This window comes from Helianthus annuus, chromosome 9 (assembly GCF_002127325.2).
Source record: "Helianthus annuus cultivar XRQ/B chromosome 9, HanXRQr2.0-SUNRISE, whole genome shotgun sequence".
NCBI classification, from domain to species: Eukaryota; Viridiplantae; Streptophyta; class Magnoliopsida; order Asterales; family Asteraceae; genus Helianthus; species Helianthus annuus.
This window is the reverse complement of record NC_035441.2, coordinates 189,293,870-189,312,867: the sequence shown is the minus strand read 5'-3', so window position 1 is coordinate 189,312,867 and position 18,998 is coordinate 189,293,870. Positions and strand designations below refer to the sequence as shown.

The 18,998-nt window shown below is 36.7% G+C and overlaps 2 protein-coding genes and 1 long non-coding RNA gene across 6 annotated transcripts; 1 reads left to right on the top strand and 2 right to left on the bottom strand.

Moving 5' to 3' along the window:
• Nucleotides 1-675: 675 nt before the first annotated feature.
• On the bottom strand, nt 676-3,412 carry LOC118482300. Its single transcript, XR_004868312.1, has 3 exons — nt 3,247-3,412; nt 2,483-2,570; nt 676-854 (listed from the first exon to the last, which is right to left on the bottom strand). It is a non-coding gene; the product is annotated as an uncharacterized LOC118482300 (long non-coding RNA).
• Nucleotides 3,413-6,931: 3,519 nt separating this feature from the next.
• Nucleotides 6,932-10,495, top strand: LOC110880312 (protein STRUBBELIG-RECEPTOR FAMILY 7). Of its 2 annotated transcripts, XM_022128893.2 has the most exons (16): nt 6,932-7,218; nt 7,299-7,431; nt 7,516-7,590; nt 7,666-7,731; nt 7,811-7,882; nt 7,952-8,023; nt 8,113-8,184; nt 8,278-8,343; nt 8,415-8,477; nt 8,551-8,822; nt 8,894-9,159; nt 9,218-9,489; nt 9,571-9,703; nt 9,768-9,886; nt 9,971-10,127; nt 10,216-10,495. In XM_022128893.2, the coding sequence occupies exons 1-16, from the start codon at nt 7,140-7,142 to the stop codon at nt 10,333-10,335; spliced, it is 2,037 nt and encodes a 678-aa protein (XP_021984585.1). In that variant the 5' UTR covers nt 6,932-7,139; the 3' UTR covers nt 10,336-10,495. The 2 variants fall into 2 exon arrangements, with proteins under 2 accessions (XP_021984585.1, XP_021984586.1); XM_022128894.2 differs by lacking the exon at nt 7,952-8,023.
• A 796-nt stretch (nt 10,496-11,291) lies between these two features.
• Nucleotides 11,292-16,458, bottom strand: LOC110880311 (O-fucosyltransferase 36). 3 transcript variants are annotated; one of them, XM_035978077.1, is made up of 4 exons: nt 15,229-16,458; nt 14,867-15,116; nt 12,198-12,238; nt 11,292-11,701 (listed from the first exon to the last, which is right to left on the bottom strand). In XM_035978077.1, the coding sequence occupies exons 1-4, from the start codon at nt 16,344-16,346 to the stop codon at nt 11,494-11,496; spliced, it is 1,617 nt and encodes a 538-aa protein (XP_035833970.1). In that variant the 5' UTR covers nt 16,347-16,458; the 3' UTR covers nt 11,292-11,493. The 3 variants fall into 3 exon arrangements, with proteins under 3 accessions (XP_035833970.1, XP_021984583.1, XP_021984584.1); XM_022128891.2 differs by having other exon boundaries at nt 12,198-12,230; XM_022128892.1 differs by lacking the exon at nt 12,198-12,238 and having other exon boundaries at nt 15,229-16,457.
• Nucleotides 16,459-18,998: the final 2,540 nt, after the last annotated feature.

Sequence of the window (18,998 nt, the reverse complement as noted above, 5' to 3'; positions counted from 1 at the left end):
TATAGACAAGAATACAAACAAATCTGTTATAACCTATATGTAAATTAATGTAAAACAAAAGTGTGCGAAGCCCATTTTGAAATATTTCATACTAAATGTATAGCCCATTATCGTATTTCACTACAATACTTACCCATCTTCGTATATGAGTTTTCTAAATTCCAAATTTCCAAACAGCAGCCAACACCTTTGTATTGATATATTTAGAGATGTTTCTATGTATTTGTACTGCATTTAAAGTTACTTGGATAACTGGTTACGCTAAACAGCTTGTTCTAACCATTTGAAAACTTTTATGACATCTTAGAATTTGAACATCTTTTTATTCTAACTTTTTTCTTTTGCAAATTCGGGACACCTTGTGTGAAGGCCCAACGAGCCCAAATTGTGAAACCAAACCGTTACTAACTGTTTCGTTTGGTTTGGTTCGGTTTTAAAAGTTCTACAGTTCGGTTATGGTTTACAAAAATAAAAAACCGTTACTAACGGTTCGATTTACGGTTTCAGCTAAAAACCATGAAAATCGAACCGTGAACACCCCTAATTTAGCTTCTAAAGTGAAGAAAACCTTATTTTTTTCTTCTTATATTATAAGGATTATTGTAAGACCCTTAGTCCATTTATACGATTTTCATATAAATCCCGATTATAATTATTTGATTATGTTTACACATACATTACAAAATATGCATTTCTTAAAACTTTAAGAAATAACACAACTCAACATTTCATAAAACATTTTTCGATTAAAAAAAACGTGACGAAGAATCATTTCGCAGAAGCTTGAATCTTGAATCTTGATTGTGTTCGGTTCTTTATCGAGCTTGATCGTCCACCGGCACCGCATATTAAACCTACGTTTCATTCAAACGATTAGAAATCAAAGCGTTTGAACAAAAGGATTAGACACAAGAAATTATTTTTTTTTGTATTCAGCCCCCTCACCCGGGTCGGGTTAACCACCCGGCCGTGTCAGCTAACCATATATTTTTCACAGAACCTTCACCCGGCCGTGTCAGCTCTACACTTTTCCCAGCCATTAGTTCTTACCGAAACGAACATAACTCTCTCATTTTTTATCCGTTTTGCGTCACGTTTCTTCCTACGTGATCGTAAATTTATCCTCCATCACATGGAATTAAAATCCAACATCCGGCATAATAAATTTTGAGACTTCTAAGCTTTCGACTCATTACCTTTTTACCAAATTTTAACCCGTTTGTTTGATCCTTATTTCACATGCACCTCTTCAATTCAATATTATCTACCATGTTAGGTTCTAATCACAGGTTTCTTACACAATTTAAACCCGTTTTCACTCGTATGATTATTTTGACCCGTTAAGGGTATTTAAGTGCGTTTTAAACATGATTCGCTTTCATTCGTATCTAGCTTTATATTTTCACATTTCTTACCAAGTAATCTTCCACCACAATTATATTTGTGGTGGATTTAATGTGGAGATCTATATATTACGAGTTTTATCCCTCGGACTATCATTTTACGGCAAAGACCCATATAGAGTCATTTGACCCAAAGATTCGCATATTTCACTTTTTATACTTATTCCAAGTATCTATTTGATCACAAAACTCATTTCTAAACAACCTTTAAGGGTCGTTTGCTCAATTTCACTTATAAGGGCATTTTGGTCATTTTTACCCCTCCTATTACGACGAAGGACTTTTAAAGCCATGTTCGACCAAAATCCCACTTTTAAAACTAAAATCTTGTTTAGAAACCATTATATTTCTAAAACACCATAATCATAACTCAATTTATTCGGTTTACCACAAAGATAACCAAATATCTATATTTTATCCTTGTCTAACTTTTATAGAACCCCAAGTTCTACATGATGAGTTGAATTATTATACAAACCTGGATCGGATCAATATATTGACCCGTTTCGATACCTTGCCTTAGTGGCCGCTACGTAATAGCGATGGAAACATCCATGTGCTATTTATTCCTAAATCACACAACTCGACAAACCATTAGTCAATATTATCAAAGGGTGATATTTTCACCTTTTGACCCGTTTGGTCTAAATGACCATGAATCTTTATGAGATGATATTTGTTACCATCTTATCCATATGACTCGCTACGGTTTACACCGTATAGCCTTTTTACTTATAAATCATTTATTGATTCTTTTGACCTATTATAACTTACGCTATAAAGTGTCTTTCACAACTAACGGTTATTATCAACAAGTGACCAAAATACCGTTTTACCCTTATTATTTACAATGGTTTACCTTATAAGGTAACCATTTAAAAACTCGTTATCTTTTAGTCATTTCATGACTAATTAACCGCATTAGCTCCTTTTTATCCATTAAACATGATTGATGACCATTGTCTTTTGTTCCGGACCGCACTTGCCGTATCGGGACATCATAATTTAAAACAAGACTTACTATTCACATCCTATCAAGCCAATAGGTATTAAATAATTAGAGTGTAAGCTTTACTTACCTTGCATCCGGATTATGTTTTTCCTTCATTCCTGATTCGTTTGACCCGCTTCCTTCCCAAGCTTTCACCTAGCTCGTCAAGCGTCAAACTATTGTCAACATTTACAAAGTGGTTAGATCAGTCATTAACAATCATGACTATTCCACCTTACTTATTTTCTATGTTGAAGCTACTATTCGACTTCATCATTGGATAGCTTAACTTATCAAAAGTTAAGTACTTTTGATCACATGGTTTACACAATTAAGTCTAAATCAACATGATGTTAGAACTTTTATAGCTTCATGTTTCACATAATTCGCCATATTATTTAAATGTGCGTTTCACTCGAATTTCAACACTTTAGTTCTCATTTAGGCATTTTAACAAACACCTAATCGGCATAATTTTACACATTTACTAACTAGTTCATAACTAGTCATTTTTACCCAGATTAACATCAAAATTCAACTTCTATCATGTATGATCAACTACTCAAGTTTGCAAATTGTTCAAGTGTCTTGTTTCTACTATCAAATATGATGATTTTAAACATGTGTATATCATCATCTTCACTACATAATCAAAACCCACTTGTCTAAGTGTGGTAAATCATCAAATTATTCAAGTCATAGAAATTTTTACTTAAAATTTCTACTTAGGGTTTGTTCCTAAGCAATCACACTTCATTAATTCAGCCATAGCCTCTGCGATTCATGCATAGATCACATCATGCAAAGTTAACTAATTTTCACAACTTCATGAATGTTAGAAATTCAACGTACCTTACGATCCCCTCGACTTGGTGATCGTTTCTATGTATTCAAATCCGAATTTGACCTTCAATTGATCCTCCAATTTGAAGATTATGTTGAAGAACTAGGGTTTGCTCCATGGGAGCTTTCTCCTGATCGTATACACGCACACACAGGGCCGGCTCAAAATTTTCTATTTTTTTCTAGGCCCAAAGCGGATGGCAAAATTGAGGCCCTTTTTGTAAATGAAAAAAATTGCTATGAATCCTATTATTCATATATCATCTTTGTATACGCATAATTATAGATTATAAACCTCAATGTTAATAATCTTAAAGCCAAAATTACCAACATATAATATATTTTGTTAGAATTTGAGGCCCTAGGAAAATGGAGGCCTAAAGCTCTTGCTTTATTTCACTCCCCTTGAGCCGGCCCTGCGCACACACTATGTGTGTGTGTGTGTTTTATTTTGTTTTAATAAATAAATTTTCCAGTTATCTAACTTTGGTCCCTCGTGTTTGGTTGGTTATTAAGTAGGCCACAACCTTATTATTTCTAACAACATTCCCGCTTATTCCCTCGTGTTGTTAATTATTTCATATTTTGTATTCTTAAAATTAACTATTTCATAGATATCTCACTTCTCATAGATTAGACATGTCATTGATTAGGTTTCAGATTCATGTTTCTAAATTAGTTAATATGAGAAGTGAGATATCTATTTGATTATACACATCAAAAGTTGATTGGAAAAGCAATTTCTGGAAAACATGAATATATTGTTTTAGCTGTTTGGTACACCAAAAAAAAAAAACAATATCATGCTCATTTTATTTATTAGTTTAGTTATATCATGATGAATAATATAATTAATATCGTTGATCTTCCAATTACAATCCTGTTATTGAAAATTGATGGGAAGGTTTGGTTGGTTTAGGTCCGAATCATATTTAAGTAACATAAAAAATACGAATAATGATAGGTTTGAATTAGTATCGGTTTATGAATTGAAGTCATATGTTTGGTATTTTATCATTTATAATCTACGCAATATTACATGGTCAAAAGTCAAAGTTGTTGATAACTAAATTAAAAATCTGAATGATTAAAATGCATTGGTGGTGAATATGGGGCCGGTGTTAGGCAATCAATATTCAAGTGCATCATAACCATAACCGGTTTATAGTTGGAATCGAACACTACCTAGCTTGAATTAACTGGAAGATTAGCCAAATTTATTTACTATATATCTAACTAATATGATTGGGCGGGGGTTTTCGCGAGGGCAACCTCTCTATCCCTAGGTATTTAGGTAAGGTTTGCCATCATCACACCTAGAGGTGCACAAAATGGGTTTTGGGCTCTATCCGGAACCGGGTAGGGCCCAATCGGGTTTTTTTTCAACACGGGTATTAGCAGGTAGGGGTGAGCATAAAAGCGAAATAACCGAAAAATCCCCGAACCAAAACAAAAACCGACAGTTCTGTTTTCGGATTTTTAATAACCGAAAATTTCTGTTCGGTTTTCGGATATCCATTTTCAATAACCGATAACTAACAATAATAAGCCCAATCCATATATTTTTGTGTTTAAGTGTTTAACCCATGTCATTAAGAGTTATTAATTTATTCTTGATTGTTAAGTATTTATAATAAGAATATTAAGATGTTTATTTATCATTGAAATTATTTATCTATTGTCTACAAGAAATAACAAAATTTTACATAAAAAAATAAATGATTTTCAAAGTATCATAAAAGAAAACATATTAATGAAAACTTTGAAAAAGCATTTAACTTTGAAGAAGTATTAAAATAGATTAAAATGTTAGGTTTATATAAACAATATTAATTGAAAAGATTATATATATTAACTTAAAAGTAAACATCTAAGAAAGATCATTAAACTTTAAATCAAACCTTTTATTTTTGAATCTTACATAATTTGTTTCAAAAATCCAAAAAATCGAACCATTGCTAAAATCGAAAAAACCGAAATCGAAAAACCCGAAACCGAACAGTTTTCAAAAACCGAAAACCGAACTTCCGGTTATGGTTTCGGTTTTACCCAAAAACCGAACTGAACCAAACCGTGCACACCCCTATTAGCAGGAACCGGGTAAGAACCAAAACCGTGTATAGGTATACATAATTAAACCCACTGGAACCAATTCGGGTAGTACTGGGTCCGGGTTATCCGGAACAGGGTACAAATTGGGCATACCCATTTTTTTAATTTACTGTAGGGAATAGGTTTTTGACAATTTTAACCCTCTAATTTTGTATAAATAAGCCTAGAATGTTTAGTTTTAACCACATCACTTCTCTAACTCTTAAACACTCTAAAAAACACAAAACCGCTCAAGTTTTTTCGTATCTATAAGACTCCAACGATGACAAGCAACGTAAGTATTGTTTTGGTTCTTGAAACCAAGAGAAACCTAGAGGTTTGAAAGCACTTCGACCTCTGTCTTATGTCGGACAACACCGTGATGACTCGGTGCAAATACTGTGAGAAGATCATGAAAGTCATGGCAAACTCGACTCTCAAAAAACATACGAGAGACATTGTCCGCTTAAAAAAGCGAAAATAGGAGGGGGGTCGTACGGAACCGTTGCGTAAGTCTTCGGTTTACAAAAGCTAAACCCAATGCGTACTCCTCATCGTCAACATTGAGACATTTTCATAAGTTGTTTGTTTTGCGGTTATTTTGGTTCGTTTAAGTGTTTTCGAGTTGTGTAATCAACAAATACATCTCAAAGGTAATTTATAGTGATTTTGGATGTCAAAGAACCGGTTCCAATGGTCAAAATAGTAAATACCCGGTCAATGTATTATTTTTAACGTTAGGAACCGATTTAGATTTTTTTTTTTTGTTAAAATCGGTTCTTACTCGAGTAAATCCAGATCGGGTAGGAACTGATATTGGCAAAAAAATAGTGGAACTTGGTAGGACCAATAGGGTATAAACAAGTTGGGACCGGTTCCTCTTCCGAGTCGGTTATGGATTTGGTTTTTTTTGTGCACTTCTAATCACACCCTCCCTTGAGGCCTAGACTCTACAAATAGTTTTTGTTATAAGTGAAATTATATTGGGTACGTTTTTTTGTATACTTGATATGATTCATACAAGAAAAAGAACAACTTAAATGCAGATCGATTGTACTTATTACTATATTTAAATTGCAATTAGCAAGCAAGTCAATTTCGACTTGGTAGGCGACACCATGGACTCATTTTGTTTGTAGCTAGCATCAAGGTAACAATTACAAAACGATACTTGTTTTTTACTACTTTTTAGTCGTATTGAAATGTTGTATTCTAAATGCAAATCCCAAGCTATATCTTTAAAAAACTGTAACGTTTGGTATATAGCAAATAGTTTTTGACTTGTTTACAAAACAAAAAAAAAAAAAAAGGAAAGGAAGTCGGTGTGGGGATTCATATGTCAATGCTCTATACCAAACAAAACAAAAAGAAAAAGAGCAAGGGCAGATTGGTCCTTTTAAATATGTCAAAGGAAAACACCAGGATCCCCGTGACCAAGTAAAATTATCTTAAGGAAATATACCCAAAATTAGCAAGAAATATTCGTGTAGATGAATACCATGTGCACTAATATATATTTCTTAAAATATAATCAATCAAGTCTGAACATGATATGCCTCCTACTCCGATATATTCTAAATTTTACTATTAGTACACGTATATGTGTAAGTATATTATATTAGTTGAGTTGATGAGAGAGAGAGAGAGAGAGAGAGAGGGGTAATAATTCATTGAGATGAATAATACTAGAATATATATCTATGGATTGTTGGGTGCCTGCCAGCTTTTGCCGAAGAATGGGTACCAACCCAAGTTGAAAACTAGACCTCTCATTTCCTTTAAAAAAAAGAATCAATCAATTTCTGTTGTTGATGATCAAGATGAAGGTGGTGTTGCTCTTCCTCTTTCTTGTAGTGTTGCCAATTAATGGAGACACAGATCCATCTGATGGTTTGTTTGTCTATTATAACTCAATTGTTTGTTTGTACAATGAAATTAATGGCTCATCAATCCATTTATGTTATGTGCAGCCTCTGCTCTTAGGGTGATGTATCAAGGGTTGAATTCCCCTGGGCAGTTGACCAAATGGACATCAAATGGTGGGGATCCATGTGGAGACAACTGGAAAGGAGTCAAGTGTTCAGGTTCAAGGGTCAAAGAAATGTATGTTATGTACATATCCTTCCTTGCATTATTAATTCGACGACATGTTGCAACTTGCTTTCTTTCTTTCTGTTTTTGTTTCAGCAACTTATCTGGTGTTGGGCTATCTGGTGGTAACTTAGGCTACCAGCTTCAAAGTTTGACATCATTAACCAACTTGTAAGAGTAATTAAGATTGCTTTGCTTACCTTCTAAAAAACAAATCTTATTCATTATATTTTTATTATTATGCAGTGATATAAGCAACAATAATCTTGGGAACCAGATACCTTATAACCTTCCTCCAAACTTGCAAACACTGTATGTATTTATTTACATTTTGCATCTTCCGGCCACTTTTGTTGCACTGCACTCCACTTCTCATAATCTTGTAATGCAGAAATTTTGCTGGATGTGGTTTCAGTGGAAACCTTCCATATTCCATATCACTAATGGCATCTCTCAAGTACTTGTAAGTGGACTTGAGTTTCTTATTTTTGTATAAGATGAAAACATATGATTCCTCCTATTTTTTAACCAGAAATGTCGCCCACAATCAACTTAGTGGTCAACTGCAAGACATGTTCCAAAAACTTCCATCTCTCTCCACATTGTAAAGCTTCCATATCCCAGCCCAATCAGTTCATTTTTATTTGCTTTTAAACTGTTTAATTTACGTATTAACACTTTGTTATGCTTCAGGGATCTATCTTTTAATTCTTTAACGGGTAATCTTCCTCAAAGCTTCAGCTTGCTATCCAGTGCAACCGATATGTAAGTGATTGATATTTTCTGACCAATACTAAGTAGTAGTAAGTATAGCCTTTATCTAGTAATAAAAAAAAATAATAATAATTCCTAATGCAGGTATTTGCAAAACAACCAGTTTACAGGAGCTATTGATGTCCTTGCTGATCTTCCCCTTAAAAACCTGTGAGATTACATACAAACTGGATTATTTGCTTTCTGTATTCATTATGTGACGTCATGTTCCGTTTTCACAGGAATGTCGCCAACAACAAATTCAGTGGTTGGGTTCCTAGCCAGTTGAAGAACATTAATCTACAGTAAGCATCTGATTTGACATGCTATCTGGTATCCAATTTGTGTGCTAAATCAATAATCCACATGGCATGGCAGAAAGGATGGTAACTCATGGAACTCAGGAAGCGCACCCCCACCTCCACCCGGTGCACCAGCGACCCGTCGACCAAGGAGCCCATCTACCAGTGATGGTGGCAAGAAATCTGGGGTGAGTGGTGGAGCTATAGCAGGAATTGTGATATCAGTTTTGGTTGTTGGTGCCGTCATTGCATTCTTTTTGCTCAAGAGAAAATCAAGAAAATCATCTCATACAGACATTGAAAAAATGGAGGACCAACCTTTTGCTTCCCTTGCCTCACAGCCACAAGGTACCAAAACTTGAATATTTTATATGAAATAATAAATCCATTTCAATCTAACTGTTTTCCATCTCTTGCAGAACTGAAGTCTGTTCAAGCATTTGAAATTCCACCTGCAATTAATCTTAAACCTCCACCCATGGAACGTCATAAATCATTTAGTGATGATGATGATGATGTCTCAGCAAAACCCGTGGTTCCCAAAAAAACAAGCGTAGCCCCAACAAATGTCATATCTTATTCAATCCCAGATCTTCAAATTGCTACAGATAGCTTTAGTGCCGATAACCTTATTGGCGAGGGGTCCATTGGTCGTGTTTTCCGAGCTCAGTTTGAAGACGGAAAGGTATAATATTTTGAATTCCACCCATTCATGATTAGGTTCTTAGATATTGTGTTTGTAGGTTGTTGCAGTAAAGAAGATAAAGTCATCAGCTGTAGGTGGAGGGGAAGATTTCATTGATATAGTTTCTGATATATCAAGGTTACGGCATCCAAATGTGACACAACTTATTGGGTATTGCTGTGAGCATGGGCAGCGCCTGCTAGTGTATGAGTTCCTTAAAAATGGTTCACTCTATGATTTCCTGCACCTATCAGATGAATACAGCAGCAAGCCATTGTTAACATGGAATAACCGTGTGAAGATTGCTTTAGGGGCAGCACGAGCATTGGAGTAAGTTGGTGTTCCTTGTCTTGTCTCTAATTCACACATCATCATTTATTTATTTATTTATTTATTTATTTTCTCTTCCAGATATCTACATGAAGTATGCTCACCGTCCGTTATCCATAAAAGTATAAACTCGGCCAATATTTTACTGGACTCAGAGCTGAACCCTCGCCTTTCTGACTGTGGTTTAGCAAGCCTTGTTGAAGATGCAGATCAGGTAGGGTTGAAAGTAACAAAACACCTTCCTAGTTATATATATGTCTTACTTTTAATTGCTACAGGAATTGGACAACAGTGCCCCAGAGGTTTCCATGTCTGGGCTCTACACAATAAAAAGTGACGTCTATGGCTTTGGTGTCACCATGTTGGAACTGCTGACTGGAAGAAAACCATTCGATAGGTAATATTATTATTATTATTTATTCATGGGATTTGTTTGTTTTATAACGATAATATTGATTTGATTTGATTTGGACATCATCAGCTCAAGGACAAGATCAGAGCAGTCGTTGGTGCGGTGGGCAACACCTCAGCTTCATGACATTGATGCCCTTGCCAAGATGGTTGATCCTGCATTGAAAGGACTCTATCCAGTTAAATCTCTCTCTCGGTTTGCAGATGTAATTGCTCTCTGCGTACAGGTAGCAAGCTAATTGATATACATACATAGATATATGCATCTTAATTAGCATCATCCTGATATAACATAATATGTTTTGATGATGTCAGCCTGAGCCTGAGTTCCGACCACCCATGTCAGAAGTGGTGGAGGCATTGGTTAGACTTGTGCAGAGGACAAACATGAGCAAGAGAACGGTTGGGAATGATACTCTGAAGGGGGAACCTTGAACACAGTTTATTCTATTTATATTGTTTGTCGCTTTCAATTTGATTTTTTTGTAAAATAGAAAATAAAAGGAGGATGTTGTTTGTTTATACAAGTATAACAGTGTTATAAATGTTTTTTTTTTTAATAATTTAAAATAGAGTAAATTACTGTTTCTGTCCATGTGTTTTGAGTAGTTCATGTTATGACAACAAATGATGGAACTTGTGGCTATTATATATGATATGATAGAATTGAATCTCAAGAGGCTGTTGAAGTTTGATGATTGTGATTTGTGGGCTGAGGTTGAATTACCACCAAAGAATGGAGAAAATTAGTTGAAGTGAATATGATGGTGTTTCTGTGAAGAATGGTAATAATGATGCAGTAGCAGCTAAACATTATTGTAATGCAATTTTTTTTTATTTATGAAGGCTTAAATGAATTCACTACAAAACAAATTTGATTTAAACCACTGGTTGGTAAGCCATCTGGAAATAACAACAAACATCTCATGCCCTTAGTTTAGTTGTACACCATGTATTTGGGAGTTGCACTGAACTTCTGATAACCCTTGATCACTTTATTCACTGCATCAAGAAAATCGTTCTCTGTCACCGTCTTCCATCGGGCTCGAATCACATACATTCCAGCCTCTGTGCACACACTTCTTATATCAGCTCCTTTTGGTGGTGTGAACAAACAAACACTAGAATTATGAATATTACTTGGAAACGCAACCGAAATCAATAAGATAAACTCGCTAGCTAGTTGAGTTGGACTACAATCATCAATCCTTCCTACACGTTATATTTTTTCCTTGCCTTTGTTAATGTGATTTAATAACAAGAAACACTTAAAACTAAACACCATGTAGTTGTTGAAAGAGGATTCAAACAATGAGAGAAAGTTGAAGATATGGAATCCAAACACTGGTTATCCCCATCATCATTCCCCAGCATTCACATACAGCAGCATATTATGATTCAAACAAACACCTTGCCTACATAATAATCACACCATAATACTCTTGTATCAGAGAGCTAGCTATTACAAAAGAAGAGGTATATTTGTAATTGAATGAAAAAATGAATCAAGTCGCAGCAGCAGCAGCAGCAGGTTGCTGCTGTAATTCTATCTAATACTCATCATCATCATCATATGTTACAATGTAAATTGTACTAAGAAGCACTATATATAATTGGATGGAGCTTATTCATCTCCTGCAATGAAATTTGGAACTTCACCCTCACAGAGGTACTCATCACATACTGATGCCGTTCCCCACCCTCTGCGTAACCTAAGAATATCCTCCGTGAATGTTGATCCTGGAGCTCCAATAAAAACACTAGATAAAGCACAAATTGTCTTATCAAGCATAGCTTCCACCTGCAAGAATAAATACATAATTAGAAATAGATACTTCTCACCCAGAATACATTAGGCCTGCCCCATTAGTGACCATTTTAAACCCAAGTCAACTCTCATCCATGTTCTGCAAAACCCATCCATGTGTTTATTATATAATGAAATATAAAATACCCCTTAAGATTGTCAAGAGTCCAGAAAACCTAAAGGGAATGATCAACTTCATGTAACAAAGGAAACTCTGCTAAATGGAACACTATCTCAGTCTGCTAAAGAAACTCTGTCGCAGCACTCTTGTTCTCTGTCTTCCACCGTTCCATCAGGTATGTATGTTATTTTAAAATTTTAACCGATTTGCGTTATGTATTTGTATGAAACAAGACGACGGATGATAAAAATTGTCTTATGTATTTCGAAAGTTTAACCCGGTTACCATCATCAAACGGTATGGGTCATGAAATTCTTATAGTTTATTTTATTTAAGATGAGAGTATGGTGGTGTTTTTCCGCTACTCACCAGTTGATATTGTTTCCGTTCGTTTGCCTCCATCTGTACTTCTTGGTTAAAGAAAGAAGTAACTCAGGTCAGCGGATATAAATCTGAATTTCTATTGTTATAATGATAAGCGGAAGCAAAACGGGTGTGTTGGCCAGGTCAACGGGTCAAATTGGGTAGTTTTGGTGTGGGTTAAAACAGGTCAGGTCTGATTGGGTTGACTTGAAACAATTATTCTCTACAAGCTTAAATTTTTAATAACTAACTAAAAACTGATTTGAGACGTTAAACAACATGTTTGACCCATTTGATCGATTTTCTTTGTTTTGTGTAGATCAACTTTTAAACATGGGACTAAACAGAAGAGATTGGTTTTAAAAAGCGTGCCTAAGGCGTGCTTAAGCGCGAGGCGCAACAAGGCGCACACCCTGGGGCTTTTTCGCTCAGCGTCTAGAGTAATTACAAGAAGCGCCAAAAAGGCGCGCTTTTGGGGGATTTTTCTGGGCTTTTTTTAGCCTGAGGCGCGCACCTCTAGTACCCGAGGCGTTTTTATGCATCTGACTGTTGGACCTTGGGTTTTGTGGCTTGTACACGCAACTAAAATCATACAAAACCTTAGTTATAGCTATATTTTGGGTAGGGAAAGCTAAAAAGCTATGGGATATATTAAAAATATATAATTAGCTTGCGCCTCGGGTACGAAAAGTCGCTCTTTCGCGCTTCGATTTTAGACCTCGTCGCTTTTTAAAACCAAGAGAAGAGTATTTCTCATGGTGGGCATGGGGCTTTAGATACAAATGAGTTAAATGAACAAATTGAGGAGTTGAATAAAGATTTAATCAAAGAAAGTATGTTTGATTTTTGTCTTATGGTTATTTACTAATTATTACTCACTTATGTCTTGTTGCATGAGTTAGAACAGTCGGTATGGGGGACGGCCAAGGGCCGGCGAGGCACGGCGCCGCCCCGGAACACCGCCCCCCTTGGCCCGTCCCCGTCTTCAGCGGCTGCTCCCAGACGATCTCGACGGCCCACTTTTCTCTCTCTTTCATCTCTCTCTCTCTCTCTAAAATCAAATCGATATCTCTCTCTCTCTAATTTATTAATTGTTTTTATAAATAGTGTGGGGCCCCATCCTCCACTCACTTAAAATTGCTTGGAGGGCCATCCCATATGGGACGGGGATGTGGCGTCCTACGTGGCGGCCCATCCCCTTGGGGATGACCCTCCCCATACCTTCCAGCCTTAGGAATTGCTTCAATCATGTGGTGAAAGTCATAGTTATTAAAATGGAGCTTTTTGCGCCTAGGTGAGTTTTTGGGGCGAAGCGCATTTAATGCGCTTCTGGTACCAAGGTAATTAAAGCGCTAAACAGGGCAATTAATGTTATTTAGGGTTTTTTATTTAATGATAAATTATTCGTATTCTTCTCTTTTTGAACGGCAAGGAACGACGTGCCAACTACCGTGACACCGGACGTTGTGGACAACGTCGACTACTCGACCGCCGCCAGCCCCTTGGCTCTCCCCAGATGCGCGGAAACCCGACTTCCACCCGCCCGAAGGCACGACAGTGGAACAATCGGTAAAACCTCGCCTCCCATCCAAGTTGAACTGGCGCCACCCGTATTCGCTCTTCACCTGGATGCCGCAGAAAATAATGAGGAGAGTGGAATCGAACCTGGGTCACAAGGAAACCCAATTCTTTCCCCAACCACTCCACCACTACCTCATTGGCATAAAAACTCAACGTAGATGATTTAATCAGCTTACAGGTCTATTTTATTTAATGAGACTTTTTAATGTACAGTTAATACTATTACTAATTAAGGTCTTTTCTATTTAATGATAAATTTTTTATATTCTCCTCTTTATGAGGCCTCAAAATAAACGATTCTAGCAAGAACTATTAAAAAAATCAAATCCTCTAACTTATGTTTATCTAATTACATGAACACGAATTTATTATATGCCATTAAATTTATATTAATACGTAGTATGTAATTTTATAAAACAAAAAATGTCATTTGGCACTACTTTTCAACATTAATACACCAATATTTTAGAACTTTTGGTACTAATTAGATGATAGTGAAAAATATATAATAGCTTTTGTTTATTAAATTTAAAGAATTGAGTACAGTATTAATTTTCTAATATATATGATATTTTAATTTTTTTTCATTGTGCGCTTTTTTTTCTAAGGCCCACGCTTTTCTTGCGCCTTGCGCCTAGGCCCTAGGCGAAGCCTGTGCGCCTAGCGCCTTTGATAACTATGGTGAAAGTGTGGCTGAAATCGATGCTCTTGAACATAAATACATAACATATAAAGGAGTTACTCACAGGTCATTCCCAATGAAGATCAGAAGTTGGATTTCTTTTGGAGGACAAAACCATTATATTGACCCGTTTGGGCGTATTTGGTTTATTTTGACCCGTTTAGGCATTCTATTTGTATACTGTGAAGATGAACAATGTGTCGGCAACTGTACAAAACGGTTTTTAGGTGGTAAAATGCCCACACGTAACTAGAAATCTCAACATAAATACATAAGACAATATCATCAGAACAGCTTTCGAAACACTGAGTAAATGATTTTGATCAGCAGGTAAGGATAAAATAAACGCTACCTAGTACAGTAAAAACAGATAGATAGCATAGCATAGAGAGAAAAGGGTTGATATACTGACCTGGGGATCTCCATCAAGTTTTTTTCTATACAATAAAGCATCCCACTTTTCAGCTGAATTACGCGCTGGCCGGGTAACGAGTGGTACAGTCTTCCCGTACAGTGTAACTAGTGACTGCAGCAAACCAGTTTCACTCTCTGCAGCATCTGTAGAAAGATATATGACCGGTACATTGGCTCTTTCAACAAGACGACTAATACATTCTGCAGCTTGTGGAATTGGGAAAAAGCAGCTAGGATTCTTGGCATTGCTGCAATATATCACACAACAGTTATCTGAGTTAACCTAAACAGATCCCTGGGTATTATTCAGATATAAGGCTCTGCAATAAATGTTTGTGAATGTGATATTTTGCAACATACCAAAATTTAAGAAATCCATGGCGCCGAAAGTGAAGTGCCACAAATCGTTCTCCTAAGAAAGTTTGGATGAAGCGTTGGGCGGTTAACAAAATCACACGACTTGGTTCGATCAAGGTCTGACATTTATGAGCGATAGGACCACCCGGCTGCATCACCCAATCCTTTTCCACATCAGCAAAGAAAACATCCCCAATGGCAATAACATCATCGTTGGAGGAGAAGTTGTCGGTGACATCGTGTACGGTTCTGTCAGTTGGCTTCTTAACATCCTCAGTCCATACAGTCTTAAGCTCATTCATAGTAACACCTAAGGCCTTCAACTTCTTTACATGCTCATCATCTACATAACAAGGCTGTGGCAATGAGAAGTAACACAAAACAGTATCTATGTGCAACCGGTTCTTTTTACGTTCAGCGAAGTTTTCAAAGGTGACAGCAACTTCCCTGCCCAAACACCTGTTGATGTGGTCAATATCTAATACACGGTTAAACTCATAGTCAACCTTGGCACTGGGAATGACCAAGACGCGATTGAGCACAGCAGCAAAGAACATGTGTTTCTCTAAGCAAATCAAGTGGTTGGACATTTGACCGGATGTGCAAATGGCGAAGAGGTACTTATCCTGCTTGGGCTTCCACTCGATGGTTCGCCTCTGGGATAGCTTGTGGTCTATCTTTGTGCAAGCAGCAGGAAGTGGAGGGTCCGTGAGATTAGAAGAAGACAATAGAAGAAGCTGCTGAATTTTCTTGTTGAGTGAAATCTGATCAATAAGAGCAGATCTGAGATCTTGAAGGGAAGTGCGGTTGGATAATTGGAGAAGGCGTGATTGCTGGTGCTGTAACAAGGACAAAGCTTGCAATTCGGAGTCGCGCATCAAAGTGGGAGAAGCGGAGGAGGATAAATTGGTACGGAACAGGGATTTGAAATCGGCGGTGAAATAAATGAAGATGATGATGAGGGGGAGAGTGATTGCAAAGATGTACCTTTTATTGGAGAGGACATTGCGAGGAGGACGACGGGGGCTGTCGATCTGGAAGGTGGAAGAGCGGGGAGACTTAGGGGTTTGATGAATCAAGTGGCGGGTGTCTTCTTCGTCGTCAGAAGCTTCTCTGTCCATTGAGACTCACTCACAGCTGCTTTGATAGATAGATAGATAGAGTGAGTAGTCAGATCTAATAGTGTGGTGCCTGCCGGTGGCAGTTGAGTTCATTGTAGTAGTAGTAGTAGTCGTGTAAATTAAGGCTTCAGGCAGGCAGGCAGGCTTCTCCCTCCTGCCGTTCTCTTTTTTAGTATGGGCCTGGCTCATTTGCAACTTAGTGGGCTGCAGCCTGCAAGCATTACCTTCCTTTCAGTCCAAATAAATTCATCACCTAAAAGTCAACCGAACCCGCACAGATCCCCGGAACCCAAAAACCCAGTCTCTAATATTTCTAGTAAAAAAACCTGTTCTTAAAATACCCGGACCCGGTTAGAAAAATACCCGATTTTGAATAGCGTTAAGGCATAAATAATGAAGTGCAGGTTCTAATAAAAGAACCTCATGCATGTTCTAAGTAACGCAGTGTATTTTTTAGTGGCATAAATAATGCAGTGCAGGTTCAAATTTGTTGTCCAATAGACCATATAACATGTGCTGCTATAGGTTCTATTATAGAAGAATTCAAGGTTTGTAATCATTCACCCATACTTTGGTATATGTTTTATGACTTTATTCGTTTGAACTGCAAATTGGTTCAAGGGTCAAAGTGCAAACCTGATTAACCCGACTGGAACTACCTGAAATCCGAATAATAAGGGGGTGTTTGGGATTGCTTATAAAACAACTTATTCACTTATAACTTTTTAGAAAATGAGTTTTTTAATAATGATGTTTGAGTAATGGGTTGAAAAGGAGCTTTTTAAGGTTTTGAAAAGGAGAAATGGAAAAGCTAGGGGGGAGTGACTTTTTAAAAAAAAAAGAGATAAGAAGGTGGAAAAGTCAATAAGTTGCTTTTCATTAGTAGGGGTGTTCATCGGGTTTTTTCTTCGGGTTTCGGGTTCTTCGGGTCGGGTTGTTCGGGTTTTTCTCTGGGAAAAATTTACCCGATAACCAACCCATTTAAAGTTCGGGTTAGTCGGGTTTGGGTTATTCGGGTTCGGGTTAGTTCGGGTCGGGTTATTCGGTTTTCGGGTTTAGATGTAAAATGAAAATAATTTTTTTTTTCAAAATATCATCAAAATTCATATTGTTACTTTATAAATATCATCAAAGTTCAAAGATTAATTGACAATATGTTATTATAATATTTAAAAAAACCCACAACTTAGTGTTCCATCTATTAAAGACTCAAAATTTAAACACGTTTATAAGAAAAAAAAACAATAAATGTTCGGGTTTTATTTCGGGTTTCGTGTTTCGGGTTTTTCGGGTCGGGTTGTTCGGGTTTTTGGCCTGGAAAAAGTGACCCGATAACCAAACCATTTAAAGTTCGGGTTGGTCGGGTTCGGGTTTCTCGGGTTCGGGTTTTTCGGGTATTCGCTAATTCGGGTTCGGGTGGCTTTAAATTCGGGTCGGGTTTCGGGTTTTGGATAAAAATGAACAGCCCTATTCATTAGCAATCCTAAACACCCTGAAACCCGGTCAACACCCTTACCATAAAACTACAGCAAGTCCTCCACAAAGCCTCCTTTTCCGTGTAAAATCTCCAGAACCACTTTAACAACAATGCTTTATTGTTATCTTCTAACTTTGATAAATCCAATCCTCCTTGTTTTGATTTAGTCACAAAGCCTCCTTTTCCGTGTAAAATCTCCAGAACCACTTTAACAACAATGCTTTATTGTTATCTTCTAACTTTGATAAATCCAATCCTCCTTCTTGGAAAATTTTGATGGTTTTTGGACGTTTTTTCGATTTCGTTACCCTTTTTTTTTAAAGTTACCCCTATAAAGATTTTCTAGATCCGCCACTGCAAGTACGTATCGAAGACTACGATAAGTTGCAAGTATTGATAGAAAGGAAAAGTGCGTAGTAAAAACACATGGAATGCTTTAATAAAAATAAAAAAAAGAGACAAAGGTAAGGGTCAATAGTAAATTTTAAAGTACCGGTTTGTACAATAGATCTAGTATACATTATATATTCATGTTGAAACATTACAAACTAATTGTGTTGCATATTAGTTGCAGTTTTGTACAATAAGGAGGTGTTTGTTTTTTCTTCAAACATCTTCAAGGGAGCTAATGTCTGCAGGTGCGCAGACGTTACCCTTGAAGATTGTTTGTTTTTTTTTAACGGATCTGAATTCAACTTTTTTCATCTTAAAAAATATGCTATGGACCCCCTTTTTAAAACATCTTCACAAAAACCCTAATATATTCCTCCCTCATATACGCTTAAAACATCCCCTCCTAGACGCCACCACCGCTCCTCCTCCGACCAGTTTTCCGGCGACCTCCCTCTTCTCCTCGCCATTTGACGACCTCCTTCTTCTCCTCTGACAAGGTACTTCTTTTTGCTGCAGTTTTTGGCAGTTTTTTGACAGCAAATTGAAGTTGTTTTGCTGCAATTTTTGGCAGTTTTTTGACACAAATTGAAGCTGCTTTGCTTCAATTTTTGGCAGTTTTTTGACAACAAATTGAAGTTGTTTTTGTGCAGTTTTTTGACACAAATTGAAGCTATTTTGTTGCAATTTTTTGACACAAATAGAAACTGTTTTCGTGCAGATTTTTGACAGTTAATTTGCTTGTTTTCGACAGGTTTATCATGGATTATAATCAAAAGTTATTG

Excerpts from the sequence above, each read along its gene's own strand:
- LOC110880312 (XM_022128893.2), top strand. The coding sequence starts at position 7,140 with ATGATCAAGATGAAGGTGGTGTTGCTCTTCCTCTTTCTTGTAGTGTTG. Across the intron at positions 7,732-7,810 it reads CCTCCAAACTTGCAAACACT|AAATTTTGCTGGATGTGGTT; the intron begins GTATGTATTTAT and ends CTTGTAATGCAG. Across the intron at positions 9,490-9,570 it reads GGGGCAGCACGAGCATTGGA|ATATCTACATGAAGTATGCT; the intron begins GTAAGTTGGTGT and ends TTTCTCTTCCAG.
- LOC110880311 (XM_035978077.1), bottom strand. The coding sequence starts at position 16,346 with ATGGACAGAGAAGCTTCTGACGACGAAGAAGACACCCGCCACTTGATT. Across the intron at positions 12,239-14,866 it reads AACTTGATGGAGATCCCCAG|AAGTACAGATGGAGGCAAAC; the intron begins GTCAGTATATCA and ends TCTTTAACCAAG. Across the intron at positions 11,702-12,197 it reads AACGGAAACAATATCAACTG|GTGGAAGCTATGCTTGATAA; the intron begins GTGAGTAGCGGA and ends TTATTCTTGCAG.